We start from the raw sequence: 16,367 nt of genomic DNA, 5'->3' as shown, positions 1-16,367 counted from the left end.
GCTATAGCGGAATGCGTTTTTAGATTATAGAATGTAGTGGAGCTATAGCGGAATGCGTTTTTAGATTATAGAATGTAGTGGAGCTATAGCGGAATGTGTTTTTAGATTATAGAATGTAGTGGAGCTATAGCGGAATGTGTTTTTAGATTATAGAATGTAGTGGAGCTATAGCGGAATGCGTTTTTAGATTATAGAATGTAGTGGAGCTATAGCGGAATGTGTTTTTAGATTATAGAATGTAGTGGAGCTATAGTGGAATGCGTTTTTAGATTATAGAATGTAGTGGAGCTATAGTGGAATGTGTTTTTAGATTATAGAATGTAGTGGAGCTATAGCGGAATGTGTTTTTAGATTATAGAATGTAGTGGAGCTATAGTGGAATGCGTTTTTAGATTATAGAATGTAGTGGAGCTATAGCGGAATGCGTTTTTAGATGATAGAATGTAGTGCATGTGCTATAGCGGAATGTGTTTTATTGTTTAGTGGACTAAATGTGGTCTGTTTGATTATACTGCTGGGGGTTTAGGGCTTTAGTCTGTTATCTGGCTCTTTGGAATGTTTCCTAATCAACATGGAATGTTGGTAGGGGGACTTTAGAATTCTGGAATAGCCTGTAATTACACACTCATTTGCTTAACTATACTGTGTGAACAAGGGCAGTGTTTGGTAATCAAAGCCTGCATCCCAATTGGCACCTTAGTCACCACTTTTTATGAGTATATATCACTAGATTTGATAATAGCGCACTACTTTTGACCAGGGCCCATAGTAGTACATGCTTTATATAGGGAATAGGGTGTCATTTGGGAGGTATCCATGGAAGTCAAAGACTATTGTTTCCCAGTGTCTGGCGAGGGCAGTGTGTGGTAATAAAATATGTATTTATTTCCCAGTGTGTGGCGAGGGCAGTGTGTGGTAATAAAATATGTATTTATTTCCCAGTGTGTGGCGAGGGCAGTGTGTGGTAATAAAATACGATTTTATTTCCCAGTGTGTGGCGAGGGCAGTGTGTGGTAATAAAATATGTATTTATTTCCCAGTATGTGGCGAGGGCAGTGTGTGGTAATAAAATATGTATTTATTTCCCAGTGTCTGGCGAGGGCAGTGTGTGGTAATAAAATATGTATTTATTTCCCAGTGTGTGGCGAGGGTAAGTTTGGGAGGACGTGTAAAGAGCGGTGTAAAGATGGATACTGCAGGTCCATGGTGTTCTGTCAGAGAGACCCATACGGCTGCTCCTGTGGTACTGGCTGGACAGGATTCAACTGTAGTGAAGGTGAGGGGGGGGGCTATTCTCTGTACTGAGATACACTGATATGATCAATGAAAATGGACAATACAGTTAAGCCTGGTGGTCCCAGATCGGTTTTTGCTGAGTTGACAAGACAGTCGACAGAAATATTGTATTGTATTGTATTGTATCGTACGTATTGTATTGTATTGTATTGTATTGTATTGTATCATATTGTATTGTATCGTACTGTATTGTATTGTATTGTATCATATTTATTGTATTGTATTGTATCCTATTGTATTGTATCGTATTGTATTGTATTGTATTGTATCCTATTGTATTGTATCGTATTGTATTGTATTGTATTGTATCGTATTGTATTGTATTGTATCATATTGTATTGTATCATATTGTATTGTATCATATTGTATTGTCTTGTATCATATTGTATTGTATTGTATCATATTGTATTATATTGTATTGTATTGTATTGTATTGTATCATATTGTATTGTATCATATTGTATTGTATTGTATTGTATCATATGTATTGTATTGTATTGTATCATATTGTATTGTATTGTGTCATATTGTATTGTATTGTATCATATTGTATCATATTGTATCATATTGTATTGTATTGTATTGTATCGTATCGTATCATATTGTATTGTATTGTATCATATTGTATTGTATTGTATCATATTGTATTGTATTGTATCATGCTGTATTGTATTGTATTGTATTGTATCGTATTGTATTGTATCATATTGTATTGTATTGTATCATATTGTATTGTATTGTATCATATTGTATTGTATCATATTGTATTATATTGTATTGTATCATATTGTATTGTATTGTATCATATTGTATTGTATTGTATCATGCTGTATTGTATTGTATCGTATTGTATTGTATTGTATCATATTGTATTGTATCATATTGTATTGTATCATATTGTATTGTATTGTATTGTATCATATTGTATTGTATTGTATCATATTGTATTATATTGTATTGTATTGTATCATATTGAATTGTATCATATTGTATTGTATTGTATTGTATCATATGTATTGTATTGTATTGTATCATATTGTATTGTATTGTGTCATATTGTATTGTATTGTATCATATTGTATTGTATTGTATCATATTGTATTGTATTGTATTGTATCATATTGTATTGTATTGTATTGTATCATATTGTATTGTATTGTATCATATTGTATTGTATTGTATCATGCTGTATTGTATTGTATTGTATTGTATTGTATTGTATTGTATCATATTGTATTGTATTGTGTCATATTGTATTGTATTGTATTGTATCATATGTATTGTATTGTATTGTATCATATTGTATTGTATTGTTTGTGTCATATTGCATTGTATTGTATCATATTGTATTGTATTGTATCATGCTGTATTGTATTGTATTGTATTGTATTGTATTGTATCATATTGTATTGTATTGTATCATATTGTATTGTATTGTATTGTATCATATGTATTGTATTGTATTGTATCATATTGTATTGTATTGTGTCATATTGTATTGTATTGTATCATATTGTATTATATTGTATTGTATTGTATTGTATCATATTGTATTGTATCATATTGTATTGTATTGTATTGTATCATATGTATTGTATTGTATTGTATCATATTGTATTGTATTGTGTCATATTGTATTGTATTGTATCATATTGTATCATATTGTATCATATTGTATTGTATTGTATTGTATCGTATCGTATCATATTGTATTGTATTGTATCATATTGTATTGTATTGTATCATATTGTATTGTATTGTATCATGCTGTATTGTATTGTATTGTATTGTATTGTATCTGTATTGTATTGTATCATATTGTATTGTATTGTATCATATTGTATTGTATTGTATCATATTGTATTATATTGTATTGTATCATATTGTATTGTATTGTATCATATTGTATTGTATTGTATCATGCTGTATTGTATTGTATCGTATTGTATTGTATTGTATCATATTGTATTGTATCATATTGTATTGTATCATATTGTATTGTATTGTATTGTATCATATTGTATTGTATTGTATCATATTGTATTATATTGTATTGTATTGTAATATATTGAATTGTATCATATTGTATTGTATTGTATTGTATCATATGTATTGTATTGTATTGTATCATATTGTATTGTATTGTGTCATATTGTATTGTATTGTATCATATTGTATTGTATTGTATCATATTGTATTGTATTGTATTGTATCATATTGTATTGTATTGTATCATATTGTATTGTATTGTATCATATTGTATTGTATTGTATCATGCTGTATTGTATTGTATTGTATTGTATTGTATTGTATTGTATCATATTGTATTGTATTGTGTCATATTGTATTGTATTGTATTTTATCATATGTATTGTATTGTATTGTATCATATTGTATTGTATTGTGTCATATTGTATTGTATTGTATCATATTGTATTGTATTGTATCATGCTGTATTGTATTGTATTGTATTGTATTGTATCATATTGTATTGTATTGTATCATATTGTATTGTATTGTATTGTATCATATGTATTGTATTGTATTGTATCATATTGTATTGTATTGTGTCATATTGTATTGTATTGTATCATATTGTATTGTATTGTATCATATTGTATTGTATTGTATTGTATCATATTGTATTGTATTGTATCATGCTGTATTGTATCATGCTGTATTGTATTGTATTGTATTGTATCGTATTGTATTGTATTGTATCATATTGTATTGTATTGTATCATATTGTATTGTATTGTATTGTATTGTATTGTATTGTATTGTATTGTATTGTATTGTATTGTATTGTATTTGTATCATATCGTATGGTATCATATGTATTGTATCGTATTGTATTGTATTGTATTGTATCGTATTGTATCATATGTATTGTATTGTATTGTATGTATTGTATTGTATTGTATCATATGTATTGTATTGTATTGTATTTGTATCATATCGTATTGTATCGTATTGTATTGTATTGTATTGTATCATATGTATTGTATTGTATTGTATCATATCATATCGTATCGTATTGTATTGTATTGTATTGTATTGTATTGTATCGTATAGTATAGTATTGTATTGTATTGTATTGTATTGTATCGTATTGTATCATATCGTATTGTATCGTATTGTATTGTATTGTATTGTATTGTATCGTATTGTATTGTATTGTATCATATGTATTGTATTGTATTGTATTGTATTGTATTGTATTGTATTGTATTGTATTGTATTGTATTGCATTGTATCATATTGTATTGTATCATATTGTATTGTATCATATTGTATTGTATTGTATCATATTGTATTGTATTGTATCATATTGTATTATATTGTATTGTATTGTATCATATTGTATTGTATCATATTGTTTTGTATTGTATTGTATCATATGTATCGTATTGTATCATATTGTATTGTATTGTATCATATTGTATTGTATTGTATTGTATCGTATTGTATTGTATTGTGTCATATTGTATTGTATTGTATCATATTGTATTGTATTGTATCGTATCATATTGTATTGTATTGTATTGTATCATATTGTATTGTATTGTATCATATTGTATTGTATTGTATCATGCTGTATTGTATTGTATTGTATTGTATTGTATCGTATTGTATTGTATCATATTGTATTGTATTGTATCATATTGTATTGTATTGTATCATATTGTATTGTATTGTATCATATTGTATTGTATTGTATCATGCTGTATTGTATTGTATTGTATTGTATTGTATCGTATTGTATTGTATCATATTGTATTGTATTGTATCATATTGTATTGTATTGTATCATATTGTATTGTATTGTATCATATTGTATCGTATTGTATTGTATTGTATCATATTGTATTGTATTGTATTGTATTGTATCATATTGTATTGTATTGTATTGTATCATATTGTATTGTATCATATTGTATCGTATTGTATTGTATCATATCGTATTGTATTGTATTGAATCGTATTGTATTGTATCACATTGTATTGTATCGTATTGTATTGTATTGTATCGTATCATATTGTATTGTATTGTATTGTATCATATTGTATTGTATTGTATCGTATTGTATTGTATTGTATCGTATCATATTGTATTGTATTGTATTGTATCATATTGTATTGTATTGTATCATGCTGTATTGTATTGTATTGTATTGTATTGTATCGTATTGTATTGTATCATATTGTATTGTATTGTATCATATTGTATTGTATTGTATCATATTGTATTGTATTGTATCATATTGTATCGTATTGTATTGTATTGTATCATATTGTATTGTATTGTATTGTATTGTATCATATTGTATTGTATTGTATTGTATCATATTGTATTGTATCATATTGTATCGTATTGTATTGTATCATATCGTATTGTATTGTATTGAATCGTATTGTATTGTATCACATTGTATTGTATCGTATTGTATTGTATTGTATCGTATTGTTTTGTATTGTATCATATTGTATCGTATTGTATTGTATTATATTATATTGTAATGTATTGTATCATATCGTATTGTATTGTATTGAATTGTATTGTATTGTATCATATGTATTGTATTGTATCATATTGTATTGTATCGTATCATATTGTATTGTATTGTATCATATTGTATTGTATTGTATCAAACTGTATTGTATTGCATCATATTGTATTGTATCATATCGTATAGTATTGTATTGTATCATATGTATTGTATTGTATTGTATTGTATCATATTGTATTGTATCACATTGTATTGTATTGTATCATATTGTATTGTATTGTATTGTATCATATTGTATTGTATCACATTGTATTGTATTGTATCATATTGTATTGTATCACATTGTATTGTATTGTATCATATTGTATTGTATTGTATTGTATCATATTGTATTGTATCACATTGTATTGTATTGTATCATATTGTATTGTATTGTATTGCGTCGTATCGTACTGTATTGTATCATATTGTATTGTATCATATTGTATTGTATTTTATTGTATTGTATTGTATCATATTGTATTGTATTGTATCGTATTGTATCATATTGTATTGTATTGTATCATATTGTATTGTATTGTATCATATTGTATTGTATCGTATTGTATTGTATTGTATCGTATTGTATCATATGTATTTGTATCGTATTGTATCGTATTGTATTGTATTGTATTGTATTGTATTGTATTTGTATCATATCGTATTGTATTGTATCGTATTGTATCATATGTATTTGTATCGTATTGTATCGTATTGTATTGTATTGTATTGTATTGTATTGTATTTGTATCATATCGTATTGTATCATATTGTATTGTATTGTATCATATTGTATTGTATTGTATCGTATTGTATTGTATCGTATTGTATCATATGTATTGTATTGTATTGTATGTATTGTATTGTATTGTATCATATTGTATTGTATCATATTGTTTTGTATTGTATTGTATCATATGTATCGTATTGTATTTTATTGTATTGTATTGTATCATATTGTATTGTATTGTATTGTATCGTATTGTATTGTATTGTGTCATATTGTATTGTATTGTATCATATTATATTGTATTGTATCATATTGTATTGTATTGTATCGTATCATATTGTATTGTATTGTATCATATTGTATTGTATTGTATCATATTGTATTGTATTGTATCATGCTGTATTGTATTGTATTGTATTGTATTGTATCGTATTGTATTGTATCATATTGTATTGTATTGTATCATATTGTATTGTATTGTATCATATTGTATCGTATTGTATTGTATTGTATCATATTGTATTGTATTGTATTGTATTGTATCATATTGTATTGTATTGTATCATATTGTATTGTATCATATTGTATCATATTGTATTGTATTGTATCATATCGTATTGTATTGTATTGAATCGTATTGTATTGTATCACATTGTATTGTATCGTATTGTATTGTATTGTATTGTATCGTATTGTATTGTATTGTATCATATTGTATCGTATTGTATTGTATTGTATTATATTGTATTGTATTGTATCATATTGTATTGTATTGTATCATATTGTATTGTATTGTATCATATTGTATTGTATTGCATCATATTGTATTGTATCATATCGTATTGTATTGTTTTGTATCATATGTATTGTATTGTATTGTATTGTATCATATGTATTGTATCATATTGTATTGTATTGTATTGTATCATATTGTATTGTATCACATTGTATTGTATTGTATCATATTGTATTGTATTGTATTGTATCATATTGTATTGTATCACATTGTATTGTATTGTATCATATTGTATTGTATCACATTGTATTGTATTGTATCATATTGTATTGTATTGTATTGTATCATATTGTATTGTATCACATTGTATTGTATTGTATCATATTGTATTGTATTGCGTCGTATCGTACTGTATTGTATCATATTGTATTGTATCATATTGTATTGTATTGTATTGTATTGTATCATATTGTATTGTATCGTATTGTATCATATTGTATTGTATTGTATCATATTGTATTGTATTGTATCATATTGTATTGTATCGTATTGTATTGTATTGTATTGTATCGTATTGTATCATATGTATTTGTATCGTATTGTATCGTATTGTATTGTATTATATTGTATTGTATTGTATTTGTATCATATCGTATTGTATCATATTGTATTGTATTGTATCATATTGTATTGTATTGTATTGTATTGTATCGTATTGTATCATATGTATTGTATTGTATTGTATGTATTGTATTGTATTGTATCATATGTATTGTATTGTATTGTATTTGTATCATATCGTATTGTATCGTATTGTATTGTATTGTATTGTATTGTATCATATGTATTGTATTGTATTGTATCGTATTTGTATTGTATTGTATTGTATCATATGTATTGTATTGTATTGTATCATATGTATTGTATTGTATTGTATTGTCTTGTATTGTATTGTATTGTATTGTATTGTATTTGTATCATATGTATTGTATTGTATTGTATGTATTGTATTGTATTGTATCATATTGTATTGTATCGTATTGTATTGTATTGTATTGTATTTGTATCATATGTATTGTATTGTATTGTATGTATTGTATTGTATTGTATTGTATCATATTGTATTGTATCACATTGTATTGTATTGTATCATATTGTATTGTATTGCGTCGTATCGTACTGTATTGTATCATATTGTATTGTATCATATTGTATTGTATTGTATTGTATTGTATCATATTGTATTGTATTGTATCGTATTGTATCATATTGTATTGTATTGTATCATATTGTATTGTATTGTATCATATTGTATTGTATCGTATTGTATTGTATTGTATCGTATTGTATCATATGTATTTGTATCGTATTGTATCGTATTGTATTGTATTGTATTGTATTGTATTGTATTTGTATCATATCGTATTGTATCATATTGTATTGTATTGTATCATATTGTATTGTATTGTATTGTATTGTATCGTATTGTATCATATGTATTGTATTGTATTGTATTGTATGTATTGTATTGTATTGTATCATATGTATTGTATTGTATTGTATTGTATTTGTATCATATCGTATTGTATCGTATTGTATTGTATTGTATTGTATCATATGTATTGTATTGTATTGTATCATATGTATTGTATTGTATTGTATTGTCTTGTATTGTATTGTATTGTATTGTATTGTATTTGTATCATATGTATTGTATTGTATTGTATTGTATTGTATTGTCATGTGGGTCGTCTAAAGGGGACCAAGGCGCGACGTGTATAGTGCTCATATTTCCTTTTTAATGAATACACTTCGTGTTGTGATTTGGAATTCCCATCGTTAGAGCCTCTCTTGCCCATGATATATGGGACATAAAGTGGCATTGTCTTAGCACCTGTAACTCATCATAGATGATATTAAAGTTACTTTTGATTCGTTTCATCCACTAACGTTTAATGAATGGTGCTAACAGGAGGAGGATACTATGTCTGGTGTTAACATTATAGACATGGACCAGTAACCTGAGTCTAGTGTTAACATTATGGACATGGACCAGTAACCTGAGTCTAGTGTTATAGATATGGACCAGTAACCTGAGTCTAGTGTTAACATTATAGACATGGACCAGTAACCTGAGTCTAGTGTTATAGATATGGACCAGTAACCTGAGTCTAGTGTTAACATTATAGACATGGACCAGTATCCTGAGTCTAGTGTTAACATTATAGACATGGACCAGTAACCTGAACCCAGTGTTAACATTATAGACATGGACCAGTAACCTGAGTCTAGTGTTAACATTATAGACATGGACCAGTAACCTGAACCCAGTGTTAACATTATAGACATGGACCAGTAACCTGAACCCAGTGTTAACATTATAGACATGGACCAGTAACCTGAGTCTAGTGTTAACATTATAGACATGGACCAGTAACCTGAGTCTAGTGTTAACATTATAGACATGGACCAGTAACCTGAGTCTAGTGTTAACATTATAGACATGGACCAGTAACCTGAGTCTAGTGTTAACATTATAGACATGGACCAGTAACCTGAGTCTAGTGTTAACATTATAGACATGGACCAGTAACCTGAGTCTAGTGTTATAGATATGGACCAGTAACCTGAGTCTAGTGTTAACATTATAGACATGGACCAGTAACCTGAGTCTAGTGTAAACATTATAGACATGGACCAGTAACCTGAGTCTAGTGTTAACATTATAGACATGGACCAGTATCCTGAGTCTAGTGTTAACATTATGGACATGGACCAGTAACCTGAGTCTAGTGTTATAGATATGGACCAGTAACCTGAGTCTAGTGTTAACATTATAGACATGGACCAGTAACCTGAGTCTAGTGTTATAGATATGGACCAGTAACCTGAGTCTAGTGTTAACATTATAGACATGGACCAGTATCCTGAGTCTAGTGTTAACATTATAGACATGGACCAGTAACCTGAACCCAGTGTTAACATTATAGACATGGACCAGTAACCTGAGTCTAGTGTTAACATTATAGACATGGACCAGTAACCTGAGTCTAGTATTAACATTATAGACATGGACCAGTAACCTGAGTCTAGTGTTAACATTATAGACATGGACCAGTAACCTGAGTCTAGTGTTAACATTATAGACATGGACCAGTATCCTGAGTCTAGTGTTAACATTATAGACATGGACCAGTAACCTGAACCCAGTGTTAACATTATAGACATGGACCAGTAACCTGAACCCAGTGTTAACATTATAGACATGGACCAGTAACCTGAGTCTAGTGTTAACATTATAGACATGGACCAGTAACCTGAGTCTAGTGTTAACATTATAGACATGGACCAGTAACCTGAGTCTAGTGTTAACATTATAGACATGGACCAGTAACCTGAGTCTAGTGTTATAGATATGGACCAGTAACCTGAGTCTAGTGTTAACATTATAGACATGGACCAGTAACCTGAACCCAGTGTTAACATTATAGACATGGACCAGTAACCTGAGTCTAGTGTTAACATTATAGACATGGACCAGTATCCTGAGCCTAGTGTTAACATTATGGACATGGACCAGTAACCTGAGTCTAGTGTTATAGATATGGACCAGTAACCTGAGTCTAGTGTTAACATTATAGACATGGACCAGTAACCTGAGTCTAGTGTTATAGATATGGACCAGTAACCTGAGTCTAGTGTTAACATTATAGACATGGACCAGTATCCTGAGTCTAGTGTTAACATTATAGACATGGACCAGTAACCTGAACCCAGTGTTAACATTATAGACATGGACCAGTAACCTGAGTCTAGTGTTAACATTATAGACATGGACCAGTAACCTGAGTCTAGTGTTAACATTATAGACATGGACCAGTAACCTGAGTCTAGTGTTAACATTATAGACATGGACCAGTAACCTGAGTCTAGTGTTAACATTATAGACATGGACCAGTAACCTGAGTCTAGTGTTATAGATATGGACCAGTAACCTGAGTCTAGTGTTAACATTATAGACATGGACCAGTAACCTGAGTCTAGTGTAAACATTATAGACATGGACCAGTAACCTGAGTCTAGTGTTAACATTATAGACATGGACCAGTATCCTGAGTCTAGTGTTAACATTATGGACATGGACCAGTAACCTGAGTCTAGTGTTATAGATATGGACCAGTAACCTGAGTCTAGTGTTAACATTATAGACATGGACCAGTAACCTGAGTCTAGTGTTATAGATATGGACCAGTAACCTGAGTCTAGTGTTAACATTATAGACATGGACCAGTATCCTGAGTCTAGTGTTAACATTATAGACATGGACCAGTAACCTGAACCCAGTGTTAACATTATAGACATGGACCAGTAACCTGAGTCTAGTGTTAACATTATAGACATGGACCAGTAACCTGAGTCTAGTATTAACATTATAGACATGGACCAGTAACCTGAGTCTAGTGTTAACATTATAGACATGGACCAGTAACCTGAGTCTAGTGTTAACATTATAGACATGGACCAGTATCCTGAGTCTAGTGTTAACATTATAGACATGGACCAGTAACCTGAACCCAGTGTTAACATTATAGACATGGACCAGTAACCTGAACCCAGTGTTAACATTATAGACATGGACCAGTAACCTGAGTCTAGTGTTAACATTATAGACATGGACCAGTAACCTGAGTCTAGTGTTAACATTATAGACATGGACCAGTAACCTGAGTCTAGTGTTATAGATATGGACCAGTAACCTGAGTCTAGTGTTAACATTATAGACATGGACCAGTAACCTGAGTCTAGTGTAAACATTATAGACATGGACCAGTAACCTGAGTCTAGTGTTAACATTATAGACATGGACCAGTATCCTGAGTCTAGTGTTAACATTATGGACATGGACCAGTAACCTGAGTCTAGTGTTATAGATATGGACCAGTAACCTGAGTCTAGTGTTAACATTATAGACATGGACCAGTAACCTGAGTCTAGTGTTATAGATATGGACCAGTAACCTGAGTCTAGTGTTAACATTATAGACATGGACCAGTATCCTGAGTCTAGTGTTAACATTATAGACATGGACCAGTAACCTGAACCCAGTGTTAACATTATAGACATGGACCAGTAACCTGAGTCTAGTGTTAACATTATAGACATGGACCAGTAACCTGAGTCTAGTATTAACATTATAGACATGGACCAGTAACCTGAGTCTAGTGTAAACATTATAGACATGGACCAGTAACCTGAGTCTAGTGTTAACATTATAGACATGGACCAGTATCCTGAGTCTAGTGTTAACATTATAGACATGGACCAGCAACCTGAGTCTAGTGTTAACATTATAGACATGGACCAGTAACCTGAGTCTAGTGTTAACATTATAGACATGGACCAGTAACCTGAGTCTAGTGTTAACATTATAGACATGGACCAGTAACCTGAGTCTAGTGTTAACATTATAGACATGGACCAGTAACCTGAGTCTAGTGTTAACATTATAGACATGGACCAGTATCCTGAGTCTAGTGTTAAGTTAGACATGGACCAGTAACCTGAACCCAGTGTTAACATTATAGACATGGACCAGTAACCTGAACCCAGTGTTAACATTATAGACATGGACCAGTAACCTGAGTCTAGTGTTAACATTATAGACATGGACCAGTAACCTGAACCCAGTGTTAACATTATAGACATGGACCAGTAACCTGAACCCAGTGTTAACATTATAGACATGGACCAGTAACCTGAACCCAGTGTTAACATTATAGACATGGACCAGTATCCTGAGTCTAGTGTTAACATTATAGACATGGACCAGTAACCTGAACCCAGTGTTAACATTATAGACATGGACCAGTAACCTGAGTCTAGTGTTAACATTATAGACATGGACCAGTATCCTGAGTCTAGTGTTAACATTATGGACATGGACCAGTAACCTGAGTCTAGTGTTATAGATATGGACCAGTAACCTGAGTCTAGTGTTAACATTATAGACATGGACCAGTATCCTGAGTCTAGTGTTAACATTATAGACATGGACCAGTAACCTGAACCCAGTGTTAACATTATAGACATGGACCAGTATCCTGAGTCTAGTGTTAACATTATAGACATGGACCAGTAACCTGAACCCAGTGTTAACATTATAGACATGGACCAGTAACCTGAGTCTAGTGTTAACATTATAGACATGGACCAGCAACCTGAGTCTAGTGTTAACATTATAGACATGGACCAGTAACCTGAGTCTAGTGTTAACATTATAGACATGGACCAGTAACCTGAGTCTAGTGTTAACATTATAGACATGGACCAGTAACCTGAGTCTAGTGTTAACATTATAGACATGGACCAGTAACCTGAGTCTAGTGTTAACATTATAGACATGGACCAGTATCCTGAGTCTAGTGTTAAGTTAGACATGGACCAGTAACCTGAACCCAGTGTTAACATTATAGACATGGACCAGTAACCTGAACCCAGTGTTAACATTATAGACATGGACCAGTAACCTGAGTCTAGTGTTAACATTATAGACATGGACCAGTAACCTGAACCCAGTGTTAACATTATAGACATGGACCAGTAACCTGAACCCAGTGTTAACATTATAGACATGGACCAGTAACCTGAACCCAGTGTTAACATTATAGACATGGACCAGTATCCTGAGTCTAGTGTTAACATTATAGACATGGACCAGTAACCTGAACCCAGTGTTAACATTATAGACATGGACCAGTAACCTGAGTCTAGTGTTAACATTATAGACATGGACCAGTATCCTGAGTCTAGTGTTAACATTATGGACATGGACCAGTAACCTGAGTCTAGTGTTATAGATATGGACCAGTAACCTGAGTCTAGTGTTAACATTATAGACATGGACCAGTATCCTGAGTCTAGTGTTAACATTATAGACATGGACCAGTAACCTGAACCCAGTGTTAACATTATAGACATGGACCAGTATCCTGAGTCTAGTGTTAACATTATAGACATGGACCAGTAACCTGAACCCAGTGTTAACATTATAGACATGGACCAGTAACCTGAGTCTAGTGTTAACATTATAGACATGGACCAGTAACCTGAGTCTAGTGTTAACATTATAGACATGGACCAGTAACCTGAACCCAGTGTTAACATTATAGACATGGACCAGTATCCTGAGTCTAGTGTTAACATTATAGATATGGACCAGTAACCTGAACCCAGTGTTAACATTATAGACATGGACCAGTAACCTGAGTCTAGTGTTAACATTATAGACATGGACCAGTAACCTGAGTCTAGTGTTATAGACATGGACCAGTAACCTGAACCCAGTGTTAACATTATAGACATGGACCAGCAACCTGAATCATCTGACAAAATGTGTCAGTGTGGTTTCTATTCTGATCTTCTGTATCAATGTCTTTGCTACAATGTTTCAGCCCTGTTTTCAGATCCATGGACAGTGGCCCCTATACAATGTTTCAGCCCTGTTTTCAGATCCATGGACAGGGGCCCCTATACAATGTTTCAGCCCTGTTTTCAGATCCATGGACAGGGGCCCCTATACAATGTTTCAGCCCTGTTTTCAGATCCATGGACAGTGGCCCCTATACAATGTTTCAGCCCTGTTTTCAGATCCATGGACAGTGGCCCCTATACAATGTTTCAGCCCTGTTTTCAGATCCATGGACAGTATTGTATTGTATCCTATTGTATCCTATTGTATCCTATTGTATCGTATTGTATCCTATTGTATTGTATCCTATTGTATCCTATTGTATCCTATTGTATTGTATCCTATTGTATTGTATCCTATTGTATCCTATTGTATCCTATCGTATCATATTGTATCCTATCGTATCCTATCGTATCATATTGTATCCTATTGTATCCTATTGTATCCTATTGTATCCTATTGTATCCTATCATATCCTATTGTATCCTATTGTATCCTATCGTATCATATTGTATCCTATCGTATCATATTGTATCCTATCGTATCCTATTGTATCCTATTGTATCCTATTGTATCCTATCGTATCCTATTGTATCCTATTGTATCCTATTGTATCCTATTGTAGCCTATTGTATCCTATTGTATCCTATTGTATTGTATCATATTGTATTGTATTGTATTGTATCATATTGTATTGTATCCTATTGTATCCTATTGTATCGTATCCTATTGTATCGTATCCTATTGTATCCTATTGTATTGTGTCCTATTGTATCCTATTGTATCCTATTGTATTGTGTCCTATTGTATCCTATTGTATCCTATTGTATTGTATTGTATTGTATTGTATTGTATCATATTGTATTGTATCATATTGTATTGTATCATATTGTATTGTATCCTATTGTATCGTATCCTATTGTATCGTATCCTATTGTATCCTATTGTATCGTATCCTATTGTATCCTATTGTATCCTATTGTATTGTGTCCTATTGTATCCTATTGTATCCTATTGTATTGTATCCTATTGTATTGTATCCTATTGTATCCTATTGTATCCTATTGTATCCTATTGTATTGTATCCTATCGTATCCTATTGTATTGTATCCTATTGTATCCTATTATATCCTATTGTATCCTATTGTATTGTATCATATTGTATTGTATCCTATTGTATCGTATCCTATTGTATCGTATCCTATTGTATCCTATTGTATCGTATCCTATTATATCCTATTGTATCCTATTGTATTGTGTCCTATTGTAAACAGATTCCCTTCGGGGCAGTAAAGGTTTTTAATCAATCAATTCGAATTGTATCATATTGTATCCTATTGGATTTTATTGTATCAGATTCTAATGTCTTGTATTGTATCATATTGTATCTTATTGGATTTAATTGTATCCTATTGGATTGTATTGTATCAGATTCTAATGTCTTGTACTGTATCCTATTGGATTTAATTGTATCGTATTGTATCCTATTGGATTTGATTGCATCAGATTGTATACTATTGGGTTTTATTGTATTGTATCAGATTCTAATGTATTGTATCCTATCCTATTGTACTGTATGATATCTGG

General features: G+C 30.7%; 1 protein-coding gene across 1 annotated transcript in view; it reads left to right on the top strand.

Annotated features, from left to right (window-relative positions):
- The window catches only part of LOC106572677 (tyrosine-protein kinase receptor Tie-2), a 121,632-nt gene that overhangs the window by 62,431 nt on the left and 42,834 nt on the right, over positions 1-16,367 (top strand). The window contains exon 7 of the mRNA XM_045694105.1: positions 1,139-1,276. Within this exon, the coding sequence (XP_045550061.1) occupies positions 1,139-1,276 (138 nt within the window). The remainder of the gene's footprint in view (positions 1-1,138; positions 1,277-16,367) is intronic.

This window comes from Salmo salar, chromosome ssa01 (genome assembly GCF_905237065.1).
Source record: "Salmo salar chromosome ssa01, Ssal_v3.1, whole genome shotgun sequence".
Lineage (NCBI taxonomy): Eukaryota > Metazoa > Chordata > Actinopteri > Salmoniformes > Salmonidae > Salmo > Salmo salar.
This window is presented reverse-complemented; position numbering and strand designations above follow the sequence as displayed.